This window comes from Furipterus horrens, unplaced genomic scaffold (assembly GCF_987537825.1).
Source record: "Furipterus horrens unplaced genomic scaffold, mFurHor1.1.pri manual_scaffold_3, whole genome shotgun sequence".
In the NCBI taxonomy this organism is placed as follows: Eukaryota; Metazoa; Chordata; class Mammalia; order Chiroptera; family Furipteridae; genus Furipterus; species Furipterus horrens.
The window spans coordinates 204,633,464-204,656,788 of record NW_028327173.1 but is presented as its reverse complement, the minus strand read 5'-3'; the positions used below and the strand labels follow the sequence as shown (position 1 = coordinate 204,656,788).

General features: G+C 53.6%; 1 protein-coding gene across 1 annotated transcript in view; it reads left to right on the top strand.

The window, feature by feature from the left end:
- The window catches only part of ASB2 (ankyrin repeat and SOCS box containing 2), a 39,203-nt gene that overhangs the window by 5,953 nt on the left and 9,925 nt on the right, over positions 1-23,325 (top strand). The window contains exons 2-7 of the mRNA XM_090271342.1: positions 3,404-3,682; positions 12,001-12,096; positions 15,135-15,301; positions 16,135-16,290; positions 18,331-18,576; positions 21,461-21,632. Of these exons, the coding sequence (XP_090127468.1) occupies positions 3,477-3,682; positions 12,001-12,096; positions 15,135-15,301; positions 16,135-16,290; positions 18,331-18,576; positions 21,461-21,632 (1,043 nt within the window). The 5' untranslated portion in view covers positions 3,404-3,476. The remainder of the gene's footprint in view (positions 1-3,403; positions 3,683-12,000; positions 12,097-15,134; positions 15,302-16,134; positions 16,291-18,330; positions 18,577-21,460; positions 21,633-23,325) is intronic.

Below are 23,325 nucleotides of genomic sequence, written 5' to 3'. Positions count from 1 at the left end.
GAAAGCAAGAAATGGCTGAGCTCACCATAAGGTAGGGAAGCCCGCCTTCAAAGACAGAGGCCCTCTCTCTCAAGGTCTCTTCGAGATCAGCCCTCACCTTGTCCACCTCTGTGGGCCAAGAGCATGATGTGGTACCTACCCATGGCACAGGTGTAGGCCAGGTGGCCAGGCTGGACGAGGATGGCAATCTTACGTCCGCCTGCTCAGATTCCATGTCTGCGCACCATATATGTGCACCATGTGTGTGCCTGTTACTGGGATCTGTGTTCCTGGAATTCCCAGAAGAAGCACTGGATTTGAGTTAGGAAGGCAGGACCCCAAATCCCACCTTTCCAGCTGTCTGTCTTTGTGCAAACCCTTCCTTTCCCCTCCCCCAAAACTTAATTGCCTCATCTATAAAATGGGAGCATCAGTTCTTTGTGGAAGGAGCAGAGGTGTTGAAGAATTCATGAGCTAATTCAACAACAAAAAAAGCTCTTCGCTTCTAGAGCTATTGTCAGGGCAAGGCCATGAAATTACTGACAAATGGAAAGGCTCTGAACACCGGTCCTGAACTTGGGGGCGGGCCTGGCAAGTCTGCAGTTGGTTGCTGGAGATCGACTGCTTCAGATAACCATCACCTGGCTGCCTTTACCTCCCTTAGCATCTGGTCAGGGTAGAGCGCGGCAGCTGAGTGCTGTTCGTGTGCCTCTGATTAGCCCACACCAGGGCCAACAACTGCCTTGCTGTGAGGCGCTGGAGGGGTCCCCATCAATGCTTGCTTTGCCCCTTACAAGCTGCCCACATGTGTCGCAGCTCATGAATTGCTCCGACACCATGGGGAAGTGGGTTGTCTCACTCCTATTTTTACTGATAAAGAAACAACACTCAAAAAAGGGAAGTGACTTGACCAAGCTCACATAGCTAGGAAGTTGCAGAATTGAAACTAGACCTTAGAGTTCCTGATATCCATATCTAAGATCCTTCCACTCTTGTCTGGTTCCCAGTTCCCCCATGAACAATGCTGAACTCTATGCATATAGCAGACCTATTGAGGTTGCCATTGGGGACCCCCAGAGACAGTATTTGGACTTCAATAGTACAGAGCTAAACCAAACATCTCACTGAGTTGCAGAAATTAGAACTGGAAGAGCTCTTGGAAACCTTTTAGCCCAAATCCTCCTTTTGCAGTAAGAAAACTGAGACCCAGGATAGGACAGGGACTTGGCCAAGGTCACAGAGCACTGCAATGCTGCCAAATACAACCACTAGTCTGACTTCTATCACCACGGTTTAGTTCTGCCTGTTCTTGCACTTTATGCAAATCGAATCCTGTGTCTATGTTCATTGTTTGCTGACTCTTTCTCACTGTGGTTGGTGGCATCCATCCTCTCGTGTGTCGTGGCAGGGTGTCTATCTCATTGGTGTGTACTACCCTTTGCGTGAACAGATACAAAGTAGTAATCCAGTCTGTCATTCAGAGACTTTTGGGGAGTTTCCAGTTGGTTTTATTATGAATAGCACGGTGCTGCTGTAAGTATTCTTGAGCTTGTCTTTTGGTGGACATATGTACATAATTCTCTTGGGCATAGAACTCGGAGTGGATTTTGGGGGTCGCTGGATATGTGTATGTTCAGCATTAAGAAATGCTGTTGCCCCCCCCCAGGGGGTTTCACCATTTGACCCTCCTGCCAACGGTGGGAGCATTCTGTTTGCTCCACATCCTCCCCAACACTCGCTACGTCCTGCCTTTTCCACCTGGGTCATTCAGGTGGGTGTACACTGGTATATTGCACTGGGGTCTTATTTTGAATTTCCCCCAAGGTCTTAATAAGTTAAGCACCCTTATGTCTGGTTATTGGCCATTTGGCTGTCCTCTTTGTGAAGTGCGGGGCCTAGTCTTCTGGGTATCAGTTAACCAGAGCCCTGAGAACGCTGCACACAAAACACCCCAAATAAGCACTTAGTCTCATGCTTTGCCGCTGGGAGGCCCCTGCAGACAGGCGGATCTAAGCCACCCTGCTGGGCTACTCAGCTTCAGGCCCCGGCCCTACTCCATGGGGCTCCTCTGTGCAGGCTGGGCTCAGGCTGCCCAGAGGGGGTTCACTCTGGGACCCAGCTCAGAGCAGTGCCGCCAGGGGGTGCTCTTCTCCAGGAGATGGCAGAAGACCAAGCCCCACTGCACAAGCACATGTCCCGTGGTTGCTTTCTCATGTCCACCAACATTCACTGACCAGAGCAAGTCCATGGCCAAGCCCATTTTCAACAGGGAAGGGGGGAGACTGCCTCCAGGGAGAGGGGTGAATATTTGCTATGCCAACCAAATTATGGCACTGGTATTCCAAGTATTTTACGAAGAGCTCATGTGATTCCAATGTTCAGCCAGGGCTAGGAACCACTAACGTACAGTCATGCTGCATGTCAGCCTGTCAAAACGAAAATCACGCTTAGCTGATTTTACTTTATTTCCTCAAAGCAGTTGGCTCAGCTGAAGTCCACTTCTCCTTGAGGCGGTTTTTCTTTTCTTTTCTTTCTCTTTTCTTAGAAAAGAGTCCCTGGAATTAACATGGCAAATGACTTTAACAATTGATTTGAACTAGATCGTGAGGTTTTAAGTAACAGGCCTGTGTCTGATTGAGCTCTCATAGTCTCAGCCCCAGCGCAGTACAGAGGAACGGAGAAATGCCGGGGTAGGGTGTGTTGGCTAATGGGAAGGAAGAAATGTGAAGGAATGTGAGCGCCAGTGTGTAAGCTCCATGAGGGCAGGGGGTTTTGTCTGTCGGGGTCACTGTTGTAGCACCGGTGCTTAGGAGAGAGCCTGACATAGAGCAGGTGCTCAGTAAATAATCACTCAGTTAACGCAGCGTGCTTACATGTATGCATAGGCTCTCCGAAATGGAAGAATGAAAGGCAGAGGAGCGGATGGTTGGTTAGACAGATAGATGTGTAGTTGGAAGGATGGGAGATGGATGGAAAATGGATGGGTAGGTGGACCGATGGGATGATCAGAGGGTGGGTAACAGAGGGGTGGGTGGATGCTGGATGAGTAGACAGATGGATGAGTAGAGGGATAAGAGCAGGAATGATTGGGTAGATGGATGATTAGGTGGTTGGATAGATGGATGGATGAGTGGACAGATGGGAGGGTGGATGGAGGAATGACTGGGCAAGCAGACAGACCGATGCAGGGGGAGGATGAATGAAGGGATAGATGGGCGCGTGGCTGGGTGGGTGGTTGACAGGTGGGTGGACCGGCGAATGGATGAGTGGGTGCACGTGTAGACAAATGAGTGGTTAGGTGGGTCATGTAACAAAAAGAACGGGTGAACATGATTGTGCGGTTGCCTGAGGATAGCAGAGCCTTCCCAGTGGGTAAACACAGCGATTTTGCAAAACCGTTCGTGACCAGCACATCTCCTCACAGGGCTTTCTGCTTTGCTGCCTCCTCCTCCCCACTGAGGGCCCCCCCTGGAGGCCAGGGCTAGAGGTGCAGGAGGATGGCCACGGAGGTCCGCGCTCCGGGCAGACAGCGCGCCATTGGGAACGAGGAGTACAGCCTGTACAGCAGCCTGAGCGAGGATGAGCTGATCCAGATGGCCATCGAGCAGAGCCTGGCCGACAAGTCACGGGGCCCGACCGCGGCCGAGGCCGCTGCGTCCACCCGTGCCAACCGCCAACCTGCCCATTTCCACCCAAGGACCAGGTAAGCAAGGAGGGGCCAGCTGGGGCACTGCTGAGGGGCAGATCCCGAACACTGTTAATCCAAACCCAAGTTATCCTGGTCTCTAGGATGTATTGTGACACCTCAATGACTTACGTTTATTATCTAAACTCACTGAGCTCCGATGGTGCCAAGGACCGTCTATGCACTTTATCTCATTTGATCCTCTTAAGGAGCTTCTAGGGGACTCTGGACTGGATTCCCATTTTATAGATGAAGAGACTGAAGCTCAGCACTGAGCGACTCGTCCGAGATCACACAGGGAACAGATGGTGTTGTAGAGATTGGCACTGCCTGGTTGCAGAACCCATGGCCTGGCCTTGCACCACTGGCTATATGTTTGAATGCCACAGAACTGACATCTGCGTCTGGCCAGAGCGCCCAGCCCCATCTATGCCGTCTCCCTGGGAAAACGTGTCTGAGAAGCAAATGACATCTACTCAGCAAGGCCGTCCTGCCTCCTTGTTCTGGATCCCCTGTCTCAGCATGACCCCATCCCCGCAGCGGCAGGACCACGTCACACCAATAGAAATAGGACACAGAACCCTGGCTGGTGTGGCTCAGTAGACTGAGTGCCAGCCTGTGAACCGAAGGGTCACAGGTTCAATTCTCAGTCAGAGCACAAGCCTGGGTTGCGGGCCAGGTCCCCAGTTGGGGGCGCACAAGAGGCAACCACACATTAATGTTTCTCTGCCTCTCTTTCTCTCTCCCATCCCCCCTCTCTAAAAATAAATAACTAAAATCTTCAAAAAAAGGGGGAATAGGACATAAGTCACAATTCAGTTCCACATATACTATTCAAAATGTTCTAATAGCCACATTGAAAGAGAAACTTATGCCTAAAATACGATCATTTCCATGTCATCAATATAAAAATCATGAAGGAGACGCTTATGTTCCTTTTTGTTTCATAGCAAGCCTTTGGAACGCAGTGTGTATCTGCACTCCAGCACACCTAACCCAGACACCCACTTCTTAGGGGCTCATGGGCCTTATGTGGCCACTGGCTGCCATATGGGACAGAGCCGACCCAGAGGCCACCTTCTTTGTAGGAGACAGGAGCCAGAAACATAATTAAGCATTGGATCTTAAATGCTTTTAGACAAGAAATACATAAATTTTAAAAGTGCTTTGCTCACCAGTCGAGCGTGTATTGGAAAGTGGATGGCAGGGGGATGGGCATGACTGTAACAATTATGTTGGCGTTGTCTTGGGGCACGGACCTCAAGTCTCCATTTCCAGCTGCCAGCTGACTCCCTGTGTGACCTCGGACAAGTCACTTCACCTCTCTGAACCACAATTTCCTTTCCTGTTAATAACAGTTACAATAGCAGCAACAATAAACAGACCCTTTCCAATGCCCAGCCCCAGATGACAGGGCTGAAGGTGGGTGATGGTGCGTCTCAGCCTGTCCCCTGACGAAACCTACCAGGGTGCTCCCCAAGTGACTTGGGCCCCTGCCGAGGCTGGACCGCCTCTGCCAGGTGGGCTGGGCAAAGGTCTGGGATGTCTGTCACCAAGGAGCCCATCTAAGGGGGAAAGCAGGCAGCTGGAAGGCTCCCGGTTACTGAGCTGCCCCAGAAGATATCCCAGGTTAGGGCCCAACCTGAAAAACAGAAGCCCAGAGCCAAGGACCCATGGTGACCTGTGCCCGCGGAGGCCCCGGTTCCTGTTCGGGCCAGTGCAGCCTGAGTCAGACCACAGTTTCCTCTTTCTCAGGAGGCGATCTGAGAGAAGGGCAGCCCTGTGCCTCGAGGCTTCAGCACGGGCCGGCAAGTCCCAAGCCTCTGCAGCCTCCTCCCAGCGTGGGAGCCCCACCTGGGACTCCTGTGCATGCTTAAAACATTAGGACTGAGCGGGCCCCTAGAGGCCAGCCCTGACCTCTTCCTTCCTCTAGTGAACAAGGAAGTCGAGACAAACACTTATCCAGCCTCCTGAGAAGAAAAGCTCTTAGAGAGAAGTAAAATGACTTAGCCAAAGCCATGTGGTCCTCACCTAAGATCCAGGCACAAGCAATGTAGGGGAGAAGAACTCAGCCCTGCCTCCTGTCACTTTTTTTTTCAACTTATTGAAGTTATTGGGGTGGCATTGGTTAATAAAATTATGTAGTTTTCAGGTGTACAATTCTGTAATGCATCATCTGTGTATTGTGTGTTCACCGCTCCAAGCCAAGTCTCCTTCCATCCCTCCCTTTATCTCCCCCACCCCCTTTCCCTCTGGTAGTCACTCTACTGTTATCTGTGTCTATGAGGTTTTTTTTCTCTGCTTAATTCCTTCACCTTTTTCACACAGCCCCCAACCCCCTCCCCTCTGACAGCTGTCAGTCTGTTCTCTGTGTCTGTGAGTCTGTCTCTGGTTTGTTCGTTCAGTTTGTTCATTACATTCCACCTGTGAATGAGATCCTACGGTGCTTGTCTTTCTTCGACTGGCTTGTTTCCCTCTTTTTTTTTTATTTTTTATTTTTTTTTATTTTGGTTTTTCAATTACTTGTTTCCCTCTTGATGCGACCTGAAACCTTGTAGGTTCAGTTCAGCCGCTTTGGCTCTGAGTGGAAGCTGGGCTTGGGCTCTGCTGGGGAAGCAGGCCCCACTAATGGGACTGTCATGTCATTCTGCGCTCCACCCCCCACCCCCCCAGTACTCACTGAGAGCCTCCCCTGTGCCCAGCACACAGCCGTCCCCTGAGTCTTTACAAAGCCCCGCAAGCTGCGCGTTTTCTGTGCCCATCTTACACGTGACAGCACAACAGAGTCAGGACTGGAGCCAAGTCTGTCCCACTCTGAAGTTCGGACCCTGAACCAGTGCTGCCGACTCTGCCACGGCCACTCTCTGTCTCCTTCTCCTCCTCTACCTTGGAGGGGGGTTTGGGTCTCATGACATCCCCCTCCTACCCACAGAGATTCGAGGGCCCAAAGACAAGGGACACACGGGCTGTGCTCACACGCAAGACACGCAACCACTCTCAGGACCTGGCAGAGTCCTTGTTCACTTTTATCGCCGAATGGCATGGTGTGTACCCAGAGAAACCCAGAGTAGATTTGGGGACAAGACATCACACATGTCCCCAGGGCCCCACACGGCCAGCTCCTCCTCATCCTCCAGGGCTCAGATCAGATGTCACCTCCTCAGCAAATCCTCTGCCTGCCCACCCAGGTCGAGCAGGTCACCCCTTTTACTCATTCGCTAGAGTGGCTGTTTCTCTCCTGACTACACTTACAATTTCTGCGTTTCCACCATTAACCTGTGAGCTCCTGGAGGGCAGGGACTTCCCTATCTTCCTTCCTGGGAAGCCTCATGCCCAGCACAGTACCCGACCCAGGCGAGCACTGAACTGGTGATGAATGAATGGGCGAAAAATGGGATGGATGAAGAGGAAGCAGGGTGGAGAGAAGTGGTTTTGGAGGTTCAAATCCTTCCCTTACCACTTGTGGCCTTAAGCAAGTTATTCAACTTTCTGAGCCCCAATAACCTTGTCTTTAAAATGGCAGTAACAAAAACTTGCTGGGTTCCTGTGGAAAGCAAATAAGGTGAGGAAGGTGTGGAAGCCCCAAATCCTGCTGCCTGAACTGACCTCTCCCCATGTCCTCCCCGAGTGTCCACCTCATGTCTGCCTCTGTTTCATGGACAGATTTTTGTGTCACCCTAGCAAGGCATTAGGTGGCCTCCTGAGAGTGTCCCCTTGGGGGACCTCCTTGGGGTACAGGAAGCAGCTACTCCTCACTTGTGTATCTTCAGCAAAGAGCCTGGATCATTGTGGACACCCAGTGAATGTTTTCAGGCCAACAACTACCATTTGAAACCAACAAAATTTTTTAGGAATGTAAGTTATCGTTATCATCTTGTGAGCAAAATGACAGCCGTGGACATAAAGGCCAACCAAGTCTTTGGGGTCCTAGAAATGAAAGCCAGATCACAGCCCAGAAAAAAAACATAATATTCTTTTTCAGAGCCATTTTCCACTTGGCTGCTCTCCCACCAGGTAAGAAATGAAGTTTGAGACATGAGTGAGAATCCTCTTCTGAACCTTGGCCCGCTGAGGGCTCCCAGAAAGGCTGACCCAACTTCCCATCCCACGGAGAAGTAGGGTTCACACACTACTGGCCAGAGAGGAAGGACACAGGGAGCCCAAGCTTACTAGGATGGACCAGCCAGAGTGGCTCCAGGAAGCTGGTCTTCCAGTCTTTGAACTTCTGCATTTTATTTAAAGTTATGTTTCTGAGAAGACAAAGGAAGAAAGCACAAAGCAGGAACTTGCTGGGGCTGATGAGTGTGCCCTGTAAACAATTCACTTCATACTCCTTTCTTTTTTAAAGATTTTATTTATTTATCTTTAGAGAGAAGAAAGGAAGGAGAAAGAGAGGGAGAGACATCAATGTATGGTTACTTCTTGTTTGTCCCCAACTGGGGACCTGGCCTGCAACCCAGGCTTGTGCTCTGACTGGGAATTGAACCTGCAATGCTTTGGTTCATAGGCTGGCTCTCAATCCACTGAGCCACAGCAGCCACGACTCACTGCATGCTTCTAATGTGCCACGTGCCTGCCTGGCACTTGGATGTGAACAAGCCTGGTCCGTGCCCTCCCCAAACCTAAAGGTTAATGAGGATAAAGGCACAGAGGTACAGGAAAGGTGTAGCAAAGGGACCTGTCTCAGTCTCAGAGGGACACAGAACAGGTCTATTCACTTAGTCAAGGAGGTGGGCTTTGTAGGTTGCATAGGAGTTCACCAAACAGGCTAGAGGAAGCAAACTTTTTTGAGCCTCAGTTTCCTTGCCTGCAAAAGGGAGCCAATTACATCTCCTTCACAATGAATCTTGGCTATGCGTGGGAGGTAGGAGTTGCAGCTGGAATTCCTGTTCTCCTCCATGAGTCCTCCCTAGTCAGCCCAGAAAGGATGGCTTGGCCAGAGAGTGAGGGAGCAGCAGTTCTCATGGGTGATAGGCCGACTCCAAAGACCTGTGGGAAGGGGGTGGAGGTGGCTAAGCCATGGGAGCTCTTCCTCTTCCTCCCCAGTAGGGCAGGGGGCTGGTTCTCCAGGAACCCGAGGTCTGGCGTGCAGCCACACAGCCCTGAGATTACCATATAGGACGTCACTCCTCCAAAGGCTTTGGTTTGGTTTGTTTCATCCATTTAAGCTTATCAAGTGCCTACTGTGTGCTGGGCACTGTACTCCTGACACCTGTGCTTGACGTAGGGTTGGTACCAGGAGCAGTTGAGAGAACAGATACAGGATCTGGGCACAGTGGTGGGCGTGGGCCGATCCGAGTTTGTTGGCTTCTTCCCCTATTAAGATGCCAGCATGCCACCTGCGTTCAGCTGGGTCCTGCCCAGTTTAACGCCCTCCCTGGGGCTGGGTCTAAACTTCTCATTAGCTCAGACAGACAGGGCTCACAGAGACGCTAACGGGCATTGTCATCAGAGCGCCACTCCCTACTCTCCCAACTTTGAAGCCAGGACCAGCTGGGGTTCAGGGCAGGGGCAGTTGGGAGCCGGGTGACGATGCTGCACTCCTGACCCCTGACCTGCCCATTCACACGAAGGACAGGAGCCTACCTGGGCCTCTTCAGGGGCATGACCTGCACCCACATCCTGCCAGAATCCTCTCACCTCTGATGAGTCAGCGAGGTGGTTTTCCCCTGCTCTGGGCCTGGGAAGGAAGTGGGGCCCACAGCCTGGAGTGGGAGGAACACAGAACCCAGTCGGGGGCCTGGCTCCCCTTCCAGCTTGAGACTCTTGGCTCAGCGGCTTGGAGCGCTCACCCTGCCTGCTCTCAAGCCCAGGTTAATGTCCAGTTTCAGGGCTCCCAGACCAAGTCCTCCAGCCCCTTTCTCAGCCTGTCCCCTGTGGCTCTGTGGTTGTGTCTGTGTGTGTCCTGTCTCCCACCCTACTGGTCCCCGGACAGCTTGCAGCTCAATGAACAGAAGTGACGTGTGGTTCTGCATCCCCAGGCCCCAGCGCAGAGCTGGGAAACTCTTGTCGAATAGAATTCAAGTTGTCTGTTTTCTCCTCTGAGAAGTGGGAACAGTACACCCCAGCCTCCATCTGGGGACAACGGCTACGAGACACGATTCCAGGGGCTATCATCAGGGCCACCTCACTGCCACCCCCGCAGCCTCACTGTCCTGCTGCTGCTGTCCTTACGGAGCCATCAGAGGGCCTCATGCTTGGCTGTGGTCTGGGTCTCTCCCAGCGCTGAGCCTCTTGGTGAAATCCCTCTAACTCCGGGAGGGGAAAAGTTCGGGCCTCTTTCTACTGACCTGCGTGTGTTGGGTCTTCAAGTGGTGCTTTGTACTGATGCTTTTCAACAGTAGAGCGAAATGCCAGACACGGCGCATCTGCTCTGTTTGCCCTTTGCCACCTGCCACTAGCAGCACACGGTAATGTGCCTTGGAGCTTAGTAACCTGTAGTAAAATTTAATTGGTCGTTTAAAAAATGGGAGGCCACCCATATACCAATGATGAGGGGGGTTGGGGCCCGAGGGTCATGTGGAGACAGAGCCTGCCCGCACTCTCCCCCTGCCAGGCCAGCCGCAAGTGCAGAGAAGAACGCTGAAGCCAGCAGTTTTCAGGGCCAGCGGATGTGGCCTCCTAGATCTGTTCGGCACGTGACTTTCAACGTCAGGTCATTTCAGCGAAGACTCACTGGCTATAACAGCGAGAAGCCCCTGGTCTGGTCCTACCGCCTTATTTTGCAAAGGAGGAAACTGAGGCGCAGAGAGGGGCAAGAGCTTATTCAAAACCGCAGGGCTTGTTAGTGTGGTGGCCATAGAGCTGCAGAGAGGACACAAGGTGGGGGAAACCAAACCCTGAAGGAGGGAGCGTGGTATCAGGGACCCTGCTCTGCCCACCAGCTGCAGTGCGTGGGAGCCAGGGGCTGTCACCTCCTCTCAGAGCCCCGGTTTCCTCATCTATAAAGGGCAGTGATGTCAGCATCCACCTCTAGGGTTAATGAACGAGGACTAATGGGGGAGCACACGCGAGGGGCTTGGCCCAGTGGGCGCACAGGAGAAAGTAGATGGTGCCTGGGAGACGGGACCAAAGGAAGGCAGAGGTGGTAGCAGCGATGAGGATGAAGAAGGGGGCCGGCCTGGAGCCCCCCGACAGGGGCTGGAATGATGGAGTCAGGTGTCCTTCCTTCTCTCACCCCTCCCACTGCACCGTGTCCTGGCCTCGCTGAGGGTACCAACAAAGTCTGTAGAGTTTGGTCTATCCTAGAAGAGTGTGGGTCCTTCTCAGGGCTAGCACCTCCATGCCCCCCAGGGTGCTGGTCACCAGTAACAATGTCCTCCCCAGTCCTTTAGGGCACTTGCCCAGAGGGGCTCAGGAGACCAAACCAGGTCTCTCCTAGGGGGCCCATGGTACCAGGGCCTGACTTGTGGGACGCAGGGCCAGTATGGGACATATGTCCCATTCTCAAGACAACCCCAACTAAGATGCGCAGAGTGGCTGCCACACCTCATTTCGCCCCTTCCATCTTCAAAACAGCCCAACGGGTTGTGAAGCTCAAAAAGGCAAAATCATGATGAAATAGATGGTGGACATGATTGAGGACTCCTGTGCTCGGCCCCCCACCAAGCACTTCACCCCATTCACCCTCTCAGACCCCACCGGCCCTCTGAGCCTGGGCTGTTCCAGACACTCAAGCCCAGAGAAGCTCAACCTGTCCACGGTCACATGGCCAGGAAGTACCAGCACCGGGATTTGAACCCATATCAGTCTGACTCCAAGCCCAGCCCCAAAGATCTTCCTTGGGCATCATTGTGCCATAACCTTTATACTGTTTGTTTCCAACCCTGGGATACAGGCCCCTCTCATGTGGAGCCAGGGAGGTGGGGGCAGGGACAAAGACCGGCTTGGCCTTCCAGCTTAGCTCCCCTGTGCCCCGCCCCCATGGAGCTCTTGTCCCTCCCTGAGGCCAAGCCCCTTTCATCCTGGGACCTGCCACTGACCCTTCTCACACCCTCCTGGGTGGAGACTGTCACCTTGCTTCGTGTCTGCCTCCCGTGTGGTTGGCTGGGGAGGGGGCCGTAGGAGTGGGGTTGAGGTTAACCTCGCTGTTGTCTTATATGGTCATTTAAGTCTCCCAGGGCTCCCTCCAAGGGCCAAAAATAATCTGAGACACAGCAGCTGTGTCCACCACAGAGAGGACGGGGCCATCTGCTTTGGTTCAGAGCCCTGCGTCTGTCTGTCAGTCAGTCTCTCCCCCTCGCTCTCCCTCCATCCTCGGTCCTGCCTCTGGCTATGACCCGCTTCTCCTATGCAGCTTACTTTTCCCTCTTCCACTCCTGCCCCGCACCCTCCAGGTTGACAGCGCCTCCCGAGAACCCGACGGCCCCGGCCCACCTGGGCCTATTCCAAGGGGTCATGCAGAAATACAACCTCAAGAAGACCCAGCTGCCGTAAGTGACCCCGGGACCTGCCCCCAGGACCATCCCAGCTCCCTCTCCCAACTGGGGTTGGTGGGGGTGGGGGCAGGGAAGCAGGCCAACAGTCCCCAGTCAGGGGACCACTCTGAAGGGACCTCCCAGGCACAGCCCTCCCCAGTGTGGCCCCCTGAGACCCAGCTGCTCCCGCTGAGCTGGGCTTGGTAGTCATAGACTCTGTCCTCCAGCAATTGCCAGCCAGGCTGTGATTGTAATAACCCCTTCAATGCTCCCAGAATGAGCCCCGTGTGCTGGAGCGGCCTCGTAGGGCTCTGAATCGGGGGGCCCAGCAAGAGGGAGATTTGGCGAGACGGCCCAAGATCCGCAGAGGCCCGGAGGAGCTCAGAGCTGGGGTTCCATTGGTCTTGGCTTCTGCCACCCCTTCGCCATCCCTGCGGGGGTTTGTTTTGCTTTGTTGTCTTTGTTTGTGGCAGGTGCTAAAGTCCAGAAATAATTGGAGCTACAGGAGGGGTTCTGTTTGCCAGGCACCAGGGCGCTGGGCTAGGTGTGTCCGTGGGAAATAGCTCTGCCCTGTTCGCGCCTCTGTTCCCCATACTGACCCAGAAGCAGCTAAAAGCAAAAGAAGGGCCCCACCACTGGAACCCCTATCTCCTTGCCCAGTTAGGTTGCAGGTGGCGGGAAGGCAATTGCCCAATGTCTTGTTTCTCCTTCCCAGCCCTTCCCAAGCCCCCCACTTCCTGGGTCCTGCAGGTGGAGTTTTGACTGTGTGGAGAAGGGAGACCCAGGCTCTGGTGTCCGCGCTGCCGAGATTTCCTGTGTGACTGCCCGAGGCTCCCTTCAGTGAGGGGGGTTGGAGAGCACAAAGTGGCCTCTGGGGTCCTGTTCGGCTCCTCGGTCTCTGATGGCCTGCCACCCCAGTAGCCACCCCTCCTCTCGGGGTGGGTCCTTTGGTTGAGCTCCTAGAGGAGCCATCATCAGGGGCACCTGGGAGCCCCAGGGCCCCTGGACCACAGTGGGAGGGGACCCGGGCTGGGTGGCGCATCCTGGGATTGTTCTCATGAGGCCACACACCCCCAAGGCCACAGGAACGGCCAGCCTACCTCCCCTCCGCTTCAGCTGGGGTCCCACTGGAGACCTTGCAGGCGGACAGGACGCCTTTCCCACTGGGGCTCTTCCTGATGCCAACAGGGTCTGCTCTGGTCGCTCATAAGAATCTCATCAAGGTGGCGGTGATGGCATTGATGGGGACTTCAGGGGTTATCTGGTCAGTTACCCATCGTCCTTGCTGGGTCTGTAACTTAACCGGCACCTATGCTCTGAAGCTATTAGAAACCAAGAGGCTGAGAGTCAGGAGGAAGTCTGCACACGGTGGAGGAAGCCGTGGGAGGGTAGAGGGGCTGGACCTGGGAACCCTCTGGGCCTGTCCCAGCCCCCAGCGGGGGTGGGGCCCTGTCTTACTTCTCCACCTGGGAAATGGGACCATGTATGCAGAATGCTTTCCAGAGTGGATGTGGGACTCATAGCATCCTGGTCTTCACCAGCTCTCCAAGGATGGGGGCAGGGAGCTCAGTGAGTGTATGCATGCATGGATGAATAAATGAACGAATGAAGTGGTTTTAGTGAGCCAAACGAAGAAGTTATCATTTGGATTAGCCCTCTTTTTGACATTCAGAGTTTAAATTGTGAAGGCTTCAGATGTATTAATCCTTCAAGTATTTAAGTCTGTCAGCTGCTAAGAGTTCTGGGATAAGGATAAAGGTCAGGAGCAAGGAGGGCCATTGGAAAGACCTTGAGAGATGCTCACTGCAGAGAGTCCCCCTCTGAGGGGTCTGTGCCTTCATCTCAGAGCTGCTCAAAGCACAAATGCCCCCCGCCCCCCAGAAAGGCGCTTGGTCAACGCAGGAGCGCTATGCTCAGGGAAGGTGTGTCCTGCTCACTAGCACCCCCCACGGGGCCCGTGATCCTCCCCTGTGGGAGCTGGCACTGCAGACCTGAATCCTCTGGGCGGAAGTGGTCTTGGTGTAACATGAGTGGCAGCCACGGAAAACCATGGGGGGCAGAGGGGTCCACGCTTTCAGCCACCAGTGAGCTTTGTCTAAAAGGGACCCTCATTTTCCATCTGTGGAAGTGAAGGAGCTTGCCACATTTCAACCCAGGTAGGGTAGCAGTTTCCCTACCTGGTGCCCGATTTGGGGATTAAAGCTGTGACAATGCCCCAAGATGCTCACAGGGGGATTGAACACAGGCCAGGCTTGAACGAGACCCCCACCTTTACCTTTGTAGGCGAGTGCTCCTCTAATGCTCCAGGAAGGCCATTTTGCAATGAGTGTTTTGAACAAGATAAATAAAGTTCCCAAAGAAACAAGCAAAACTCTGATAAGAGAGAGGTTATCTTTTTGCAAATAGAAGGGATAAAGATGTGAAATAATTGTTGAGATTCCTAGGTTCTGAATTCTTCCTTTCTCCCTCCCTCCCTCCCTCCCTATATTCCTTCCTTTCTTTTTTTCTTTCTTTCTTTCTCTCTTTCTTTCATGCAAAAAAATATTTATTGAACACCTATCATGGACCAGCCACTGAGCTGGGCCCTGGGAATTAAATCATGAGTGATAAAAGAAAGAAGGACACTGTCCTTGTCTTCCTGGAGCTCCTAGTCCAGTGAGGGAGACAGACAGTGACCAACCCTGTAAAGGCCAGTGCTTACATGGGGGCGTGTGACTGGAGTCAGGGAAAGGCTGACCTGGGTGCGCAGGCCGAGGAAGCCATGATGGAGCTGAGGCCTGGAAGAGCCAAGGTCAGGGCCAAGGTCAGGGCCGAGTTCCCAGGGCACATCCAATGGGTTAGGAAGGATTATTCTCCTTATTGCGAAGGACACTGGCTGCAGGAGGGCTGAGAACCTGCCCCAGACCAGCAGGGGCCGGCAGGACAGAGTGATCCCCACAGCTTGCTCCACTCCTGGCCACCAGCAGACCCTGCTTTCCCACTGGGAGAGAGGCTGCCTGGCCCAGCCTCTGCCCTGCCGGGTCCTGAGGACTGGCCCGCCACTGTTTCCACAGGCCCATGGACCCAGTGCTAAAGGCCATCAAGGAAGATGATGAAGAGGCCTTGAAGGCTATGATCAAGGCAGGAAAGAATCTCTCCGAGCCCAGCAAGGAGGGCTGGCTGCCCCTGCACGAGGCGGCCTACTACGGCCAGCTGAGCTGCCTGAAGGCCCTGCACCGAGGTGAGGTGGCTGCTCTGGGTGCAGCCAGAGATGGGAGTGGGGCACAAGGGCAAGGGCTCTTTCCTTCTAGAGCTTCACGTTTTTTGCCCCACAACCTGGGTTAGAGGGGCAAGGCAAGGTATCTCTCCTGTTGCAGAGTTAAGGTCACCAAGTTGGGAGAGGGAAAATGACTTGTCCCCCTGCTGCAATAACCTTCTGCTACCAATCCAACTTCTCTGGGCTTAATTCCTATAAAAGGATGGAGGGAAAGCTAACTTTTGGGAGAGCCAATGCCAGCTAGTTCTAGAATGTTCTGGGAGCTGAATTGGTGTGGAAAATACTGCAGCTGTGCCTATGCCTGCCAAGACTGTCCCCCACAGCTGTGGGATCCTGGGCAAATCATGCCTCCTCTCTGAGCCTCGCACCCCTTCCCCCCCCCCCCATAAGCCAGATGTGGGTGGGTAACACCTGTGGAAGCACAGACTGCCTACCATACTCCAGGGCAGAAACAGTTGCATGAGACTAAGCTTCCAGCAGTGGCTGGTGGGACTGTAAGGGAAAGACAAGGTAATTCACAGAAGGTAGAGGCCCAACCAGGGAAGGCTTCCCAGAGGAGGTGGCATCAGAGATGGATTAATATGACCAGGCAGCTGAAACAGCCCAGAGAAAGCTACTGAGTCCAGGGCCAAGATGATGAAGACAGCCTGGGTGGTAAATTTAGGCAGATGCCACACAAGTCTGTCCTTGGCATTGGGAGGAAACTATGACCACCTGTGTGTTGGTGTGGAGTAGGTGGTGGGGCAGGAGAGGTGGTACCTTCCTCCTTCACAAACATAGCGGTCTGTCCTCCCCAGCATACCCAGCCACAATCGACCAGCGCACCCTGCAGGAGGAGACTGCTCTTTACCTGGCTACGTGCCGGGAGCACCTGGACTGCCTCCAGTTCCTGCTGCAGGCTGGGGCCGAGCCCGACATCGCCAACAAGTGTCGAGAAACACCACTCTACAAAGGTGAGCCCCTGGTGAGCTTCCCTGAGGAAGCGCCCAGATACTAGGTGGGCAATTGGGAGCACTGCTTCTGAGGTGCATAAGCACCCTCTCCCAGGAGCTACTTCAAAGGGGCCGCCCCCTCAGAGGTACAACCCAGGTAATTGACTCTTTCCTTCGGGCATGTGTTCAGTCCACATTTCCCAGGTCCTCCATGGGCTAGGCACGCTGAGGAGCACTGAGGCTCAGAGCAGAAAAGAACAGTCCATGCCCGATGCTCTCCCAGTCCAGGGGGCACCGACTCCCAGGCAGCAGCCAGCTAAGGGCAGCAAAGCACATGGCTCAAGGCACCTGGGAACGCAGGCGGGGGCCCTGACATGGGGGACGGGCACCCACGGGAGGGTGTCCCTGAGCAGAGCCTGGACAAGCATGGGAACAGCATAGGCAAAGACAAAGAGGTATAAGAGAGAATTTGTACCTCTGGAATGTTTAAGAAAACCAGAAACTCCTGGCTGAACCAATACATCATCCAAGGACATTGGGTACCCTAGCAAGTGCCTGGAGTCAAAACCCGAAGAACCCTCACAGCTGGCATGTGTTGAGTGCTTACTAGGTGCAGGCCCTGTCCTTTTATTTACCCTCATGTCCATGTACATAGGAGGTAGGCGCCGCTAGTATCCCCATGTCACAGATGAGGACCTAAGGCACCGAGCCCTGCGGTGAGGTACCCAGGAGCACACGCAGGGGCAGACCTGGGATTTAAACTCAGGAATCAGCATGGCAGCTGCATACTCTGAGCCTCTAGTTCGTGCCCATGTGTTCCAACAATCAGCCATGGGTCTTGCAAAAGTGAGATGGCCTCATGCTGGGAAAGACTACAGAAATCCCTGATTCCCCATGGGCTGGGTATCCAGCACCTGGAACATTCGGTAGGCAGCAAACACTGGGTAGCTGGTGACCAGGTCCACTGCAGACCTGCAGTGGAAGTGTCTCCCCCAGAATCCAGGTCCAGCCAGCCACCAGAGCCATCACCTGGCCCCTCAGCTGTCCCTGGGAGAGCTCCCGGGTTGCTGGGTGATTCACAGCTGAAGCCTGGGCCCTGGTCTTGCATGAACTCTAACTGTGTGCTATGCACTGTGCTAGAGCCTTCCATCTACTACCTCACCCAGTCCTCCCACAGCATCTTCTCGAGATGGTTCTGTTATCTCTGCTTTACAGGCAAGGAAACCAAGGCTTGGAGAAACGGGAACTTCACCTGGGGTCCCGTTTGAGTTGCACACAGGCAGCTCCCACTCTTTCTCACCGGCCCCCTGGCTGACTCAGCAAAGCTTCAGAGATAGTGAGTTTGGACAAGTGCCCAGGCTCCCTGGTGATAACCCTGACCAGAGCCACGAGTACATTCAGGGTTGAGAGAGAGAGGAGGCTTAACAGGGAGGTTTGGGCAGGTTGAGAGAAACTTGATGAACTGCTTTCAGAAGATAAATTTTACCCCAGATTAAGTGAGCAGCCTTTGAGGAGGGGTTTTGCGCAGGAATGTGACACTGTCCCCCTCCTTCTCCTCCTCTTTTGGCCTTGGCAGAGGACTGAAGCAGGTGACATGGGAAAGAGATACGTGTTCAGGGCATCATGGAACATTCCAGGGGACAGAGATTTTTTTTTGACCCGACAACCTAGGTTTGAATCCCAGTTCTGCCACTTACTGTCTGTGTGATCTCAGACAAGCCACTAAACCTCTCTGTGCTTCATTTTCCTCATCTGGGAAAAGGGATGATAACACAACATATTTTAAAGGTAGTTGGGAGAGTTAAATTAGTTAATCATGGAAAGTGTTTAGAACAGAGGGCACAGCACATAACCAATACTATACACATGTTAATAGATATCATTGCTTATTAGTATTACTATTCCCTTTAGTTGTATATCCCATGCAGGGGCTGAAACTTAGTGCAGAGCCGATGAAGTAATGGCTGATGAGTAAATGACTGAAGGGACAAGCGAATGAATTCTTGGCTAGCCGGGTCCTGCCAGGGGCCCTGCTGACCGTCCTGCTTCTCCTTGGCACAGCCTGTGAGCGCAAGAACGTGGAGGCGGTGAGGATCCTGACGCGGTACAAGGCAGACACCAACCATCGTTGCAACCGAGGCTGGACGGCTCTGCATGAGTCTGTGGCTCGCAATGACCTGGAGGTCATGGAGCTCCTGGTGGGCGGAGGCGCCAAGGTGGAGTCCAAGAATACCTACGGCATCACCCCCTTGTTCGTGGCCGCCCAGAGCGGGCAGCTGGAGGCACTGAGATTCCTGGCCAAGCACGGTGAGTGCCAAAGGTCCCTGGGTCGTGGCGTCCCCAAGGGGTACAGCCGGGAAGGACCTCAGAGGTCAGTTGTAAGGGAAGGCAACTGTAGATGCTATTGTGTGGACATGATGTGATTGTGTAGCTTCCAGGAGTGCTGTGTTGAGGAGGATTCTGGGGCTATTCTAGGCTCAGTGGGAAACACTTGAGATCTGCTAGTGATGCCTGAAATTAGACACAAACTCGGGGTGGGGGGAGTGGGACACCTGCTACATATTTGCAATCTCTAATCTAGCCCAACATCCTTGTTTTACAAATGAGGAATCTGAGGCCCAAAAAGGGGAAGTGAGTTCTCTATAGTTACATAGCAAATTAGCAGTAGAACCAGCCAGATTCTTGGTCTCCTGACACCCAAACACTTTTCTTTCCACTGTGTCGACCTCAGGGCCAGCAGGAACCTCAGCTAACATCTAGATCACTTCCTCACTTTATAGTTGATGAAACCAAGGACCAGGATGGGAAAGTGATTCGTTCCAAGTCACACAGCAAATTAGTGACAGAGCTGGGATTTGAACTCAGGTCTTTGTACTCTCTGCCTATAAAAAATTTTTATTCGCTTAACAGAGGAAATAAAACAATATTGCCTTATGGTGTCCCAGTAGCAGAAGACCCCAAGACAGTGGCAGACATTCTTTTGGATAAAGAGCATTATATTCTAGCCCCCCCCCAAAAAAAATACCTTTGATTATTTTTCTCTCTCTGTGAGGTAACCCTCTCTCTCTAGTAACAGAGAGGCCAGAGGTAAGCCGGACCCAGGGACAGAGTTGGAATATTTTGCTGAAGACCTACTATGTGCCAGACACTATGCTAAGCATGAGCACAGATTAGGCCAATGTGGTTTTCTCCATAGCCATATGAGATACATGGTGTCCTCATTACCTTTTGTAGATAGAGGGACTGAGGCTCAGAGGTTAAATGATTGGTCATAGTCAGAGCCTGAATTATCACTACATCTATCTGACCCCAAATTGCATGTTCTTTGTGCTCTGCCACTCCACCCAGCCCCTGAGAATGGCCCTTGTGGTACTTGGTTCAGATAAATGTCCACTGAGCATGTGCCTGAGCAGTTAGGGGAATAGACCCAAGGCACTTCCTTACGTCCAGGGATGAATCTGGACGGACCAGCCTGAGAGCAAAGGGGCACAGGCAGGGTCCTAAGAGCCCAGGCAAGGAGGCTGGGGAAAGGGCAGGGTGCTCAATGGGTGCGCATCTGCCCAGCTCTCCTGCCGGCTCTGAGTCAAGGTCTGTTCCCTTTGTGGGCAGAGGCCATGTTCAAATCCAAATATTTTTCCTGTGTGAGCAGTCAGCTGTGTTGCGGGGTCCAGGCTTCCAGGGAGCCTGACTTTGAGAGCCGCTGGTGTTAGAGTCGATGCTCCCTCAGGGGCGGAGGACTGGACCTGTCCCCGTGCCCAGGCCCCTCTGTCCTCGAGCACAGCCGTTTGCCAAGCACATCCTCTGGGCCACTCACTGTGCAGGACCTTGCTGTGGTCTGTTTGGGCCGCTGTGACAACACCACAGGCTGGCTGGCTCATAGACGACAGGAGCTTATTTCTCAGTCCCCGGGGATGGACGTCCAAGGTCAAGGTGCTGGCAGATCTGGTGTCTGGTGAGGGCCTGCTTCCTGGATCACAGACAGCCATCTTCTCGCTGTGTCCTCACATGTTGGAAAAGGGAGACACTGTCTGTTGTCCCTTTGATTAGGACATAAATCCCACTCACGGAGACTCCAGCCCTGTGACCAAAGCACCTCCCAGAGGCCCCACCTCCTGGCACCATCATGCTGAGGGTTAGGTTTCAGCAGATGCATTTTGGTGGGACACGCTCAGTCTATAGCAGATATTTACTTAGTTCTTGCAGTAACCCCAAATGGTAGGTACTATTGTTCCCGGTCAACAGATGAGAAAACGGGGCTGCTACAGGCTGCCCAAGGCCATGGATATTTTAAGCCAGGAAACAGAAGCTTCACCTGGTCTTTTTCAGTCACAAAAGCCTGTGCTCATTCCACGGGACCAGAAATCAGTCATCAAAAAGAAAAAATTACCAGAATACCTGAGATAAGCAGGGGTCCCAGAGAGACAGGGGCTGGGCTGGCAGGTGCTTTCAAATGTCAGCCCTTCCTGACACTCCACTGCCGTCTCAGCCCCATTTCTTCCCAGAACAAGGAGGAACTGGGGGACAGTCAGGGAAAGCGAGTGCATGTCAGTTCTCTCCCTCAGTGCCAGGAGATGGAGAAGGTGTAGGAGATTGGGCTGAAGGGAGACTGTCACCAGGCTTGACTCTAACTTCTGTCCACATAGTGCCATGTGTTTTCTTCGAAGGAGACAGGACACAATTCCTCTCTTATTCTTGGAAACGGAAGTCAGGGGGCTCTGTACTCTCTAAGAGATGTGAGGGCCTTCCGCAGGTCAGGGCCTGGATCCTTTTACGTGGGTGAGGGTTAAGAGCCTCTGCCATCAGACCGTTTGGATTCATGTTCTGGCTCTTCACTTAGGAGCTGGGCGGTCAGAGCAGGTTGCGTAGGTTGTCTGCGCTTTCTAATGTAGAGACGACAGTAGTACTGCTCACACGGGGTCACACTGTGGATTCAGAGAAACAACACGTAGGAAGCACGGTGCCTGGCACACAGTAGGTGCGCAGTAGCATTGTCATGGCAGCTTTTCCCTACCAGAGGCCGCTGCCCAGTCTGGCAGGCCGGGGGTCTTGGGGTTATGGAAGGGGGCTAGGGGTCCTCCAGGGGGGCCTCCCCTTTCTAAGGGTCCAGTGTGTCAACAGCGGTTAGCGCAGCCCAGCACGGACATCTCATCAGGGACAGTGACCGCCCTGATCACTGCCTCTTCTTCGCCAGGCGCTGACATCAACACGCAGGCCAGCGACAGCGCCTCGGCCCTCTACGAGGCCTGCAAAAACGGGCACGAGGCGGTGGTGGAGTTCCTGCTGTCACAGGGCGCCGACGCCAACAAGGCCAACAAGGACGGCATGCTCCCGCTTCACATCGCCTCCAAGAAGGGCAACTACAGGTCAGCCAGGCCCGGCCACTGCCACCCACCCCACCCTGGGGGGGCTCCAAATGTCCCGCCCACTGGATAAGGAAGGCTCAGGGCAGAGAGGAGGGCGCCTTCGGTAGAAAAGAGGGAAAGCACTCAGCCGTGAGCAAGCGAAAGCGAACGCCCACAGCGACAGCAAGGACAAGAATAACCAAGCGAACACGGGGCACTTACCATCGCTTTCCGTTACTAACTAATCTCATCCTTTTGATAACTCCACTTTTAATGCTCCTTTTAACACGTCTACTAAGGGAGATACTGTTATCTCTGTTTTTCAGATGAGGAAGGTAAAACACAGAGAGGTTAAGTGACTTGCGCAAAGTCACACAGCTGGCAGAGGGCAGAAATTCACCCATTCCCAATTCTGCAGGCATTCCACTCGAGGCACCAGATACGAGTCTGGACTAGTGGATGTTTCTGATGGGGATGCAAAGATAACCTCTCGGGCCATTAGCAAGCACACAGGGATGCCTATACTAATACAAATAGTGCCAGGGGTGACAGCTAGCCTTCACTGAGCACCGAGTGTGTGTGAGTCCTCTGCGCGAGATGAGAGAGGCTTACGTTCTCAGGGAGCGATGTGGTGGGAGGGAAGATGCCATGTATGTGCGCATGCATGCACACACACGCACACACATGCACACACACACACAGATTCATGACATAATGGGAGAGCGTTCCAGCAGGCCTGGCACACGCTGGAAGCAGAGGTGTGCTGGAGCTTGTCCGTAGCAGGGTATGTGAGCTGATTGCTCACACTGAGAGCCTGAAGCTGGCCTTGGGGAGAGCATTTCCACCACGGAAGTTGGTACAGGCTACAAATCACGCCCTGCCCCACCCCAGCCAGCTGCTAAACACCCCCCAGCACCACCACTAGCTGCAGGGGTCCGGGGAGACTTCCCCGGGGCAGGGGAGATGCCAGCTGCCCCCAAGGGTGCACAGGGCCCAGGACTTTCCACTCGACCAGTGGTCCCCAGACTTTGGCCATTCACAGCTTCCTTCCTGCTTTGAGACAGCTATAGTCCCCCTGCTTAGTATTTTCCTTTAAAGACTTTTTTAAACCTAGAATGAATTTGTTTTCAAAAGGAAGCCTTTGTCACACTATGAAATTGTTTAAGTTAACAATTTACAATGAATAAAAAACCTTTTCTCCTAAAGTCCCATCCTGTGTACCCCAAGTGGCATCCCTCAGGCAGCACAGCCCTGCCCTGGGCAGGGAGAAGAGGGGCAGCGCAGGGGGCTGCGTGTTGGGGGGGTCTTGGCTGTCTTCGCTCCCGCAGAGGGCCCCAGGGGTGACAGTGACATCCCAGAGAATGAAGTGGGGACACAAGGAGCCCCCAGCCCCGCTCTGGAGGCCAGCTGCACAAGTGGCCTCGCAAAGAGGTCCCTCTGTGCTCCGTGCCCAACCCACGCACAGAGGAAGCCGCTCCCTCCTTGGACCACAGAGCAGGGCTGCAAGGCAGGCAGACAGACCTGGATCTGAGTTTCTGCTGGGGCCACGGAGCACGTTGCTTAACCTTTCTGAGCTGTGACCCTTCTGTAAAATGGGAGGTGGACCCACCTGGGCCCGCCACAGGGATGGTTGCAGGGGCCGCAGGATGGAGAGATGGAGAGATGAAGCGGAAGCCAGGCACCCAGCAGAGCGCCCGCCACCGCGGAGGTGCTC